This window comes from Mycetomoellerius zeteki, unplaced genomic scaffold (assembly GCF_001594055.1).
Source record: "Mycetomoellerius zeteki isolate Tzet28-1 unplaced genomic scaffold, Tzet1.0 scaffold1163, whole genome shotgun sequence".
In the NCBI taxonomy this organism is placed as follows: Eukaryota; Metazoa; Arthropoda; class Insecta; order Hymenoptera; family Formicidae; genus Mycetomoellerius; species Mycetomoellerius zeteki.
Genome location: NW_017256088.1, coordinates 1 through 654, shown reverse-complemented (window position 1 = coordinate 654; position 654 = coordinate 1). Strand labels below are relative to the sequence as shown.

The 654-nt window shown below is 36.4% G+C and overlaps 1 protein-coding gene across 1 annotated transcript in view; it reads left to right on the top strand.

Moving 5' to 3' along the window:
* Nucleotides 1-648, top strand: part of LOC108729472 (putative nuclease HARBI1) — a gene marked incomplete at its 3' end in the record, with an annotated part of 12,084 nt that extends 11,436 nt beyond the window's left edge. Inside the window, exon 3 of the mRNA XM_018458615.1 lies at nucleotides 347-648. Within this exon, the coding sequence (XP_018314117.1) occupies nucleotides 347-648 (302 nt within the window). The remainder of the gene's footprint in view (nucleotides 1-346) is intronic.
* Nucleotides 649-654: the final 6 nt, after the last annotated feature.

Genomic DNA, 654 nt, shown 5'->3' with positions numbered 1-654 from the left:
CTGCCATTATCGTGGCTGAGTAGTCGGTTATTAGAGCCGTCCGCATTCGTGAGTCTCTACATCTCAGTACTTTTGAGCGAGACCGTACCGAAAAAATTCAAGAAAGAGTGGCACGCTCTCTCGTGCCTGGCGCCCAATTATTGACGTAAAATTTAGAGTGTTTAAAATTTGAGCAAGCCGTTGTGGCGTTGAATTTTTTTTTGTTGTCGCGAAGGTACCGGTTTTAATTAATTTTTTAAATTATTAGATCTATATATTTTAGAACTTATGTTGTACAACTGTTCTTACAAATTCTATTTCACACTATATATTCTTTTTTAAATACTCTTTTTTTGCATGTATAAAGGTGATGCTGGATATCCTTTAGAACCTTGGCTCATGACGCCTCTGCCACATTATCCACAACAAAGTCGACAATTTCGTTATAATGAAAAGTTATGCAAAGCAAGGAGTGTTGTAGAGAGATTTTTTGGAGTTTTAAAAGGAACGTGGAGATGCTTGTCGTATCAACGTGTATTGATGTATGCTCCAGAAATAGCAGAGCAGATTGTAAATGCATGCGCAATTCTACACAACATTTGTTTACATTATCGACTGCCATTTGATGAAGAATATTTACAATATAAACATGCAGAACCTGATGAAAGAGACAAT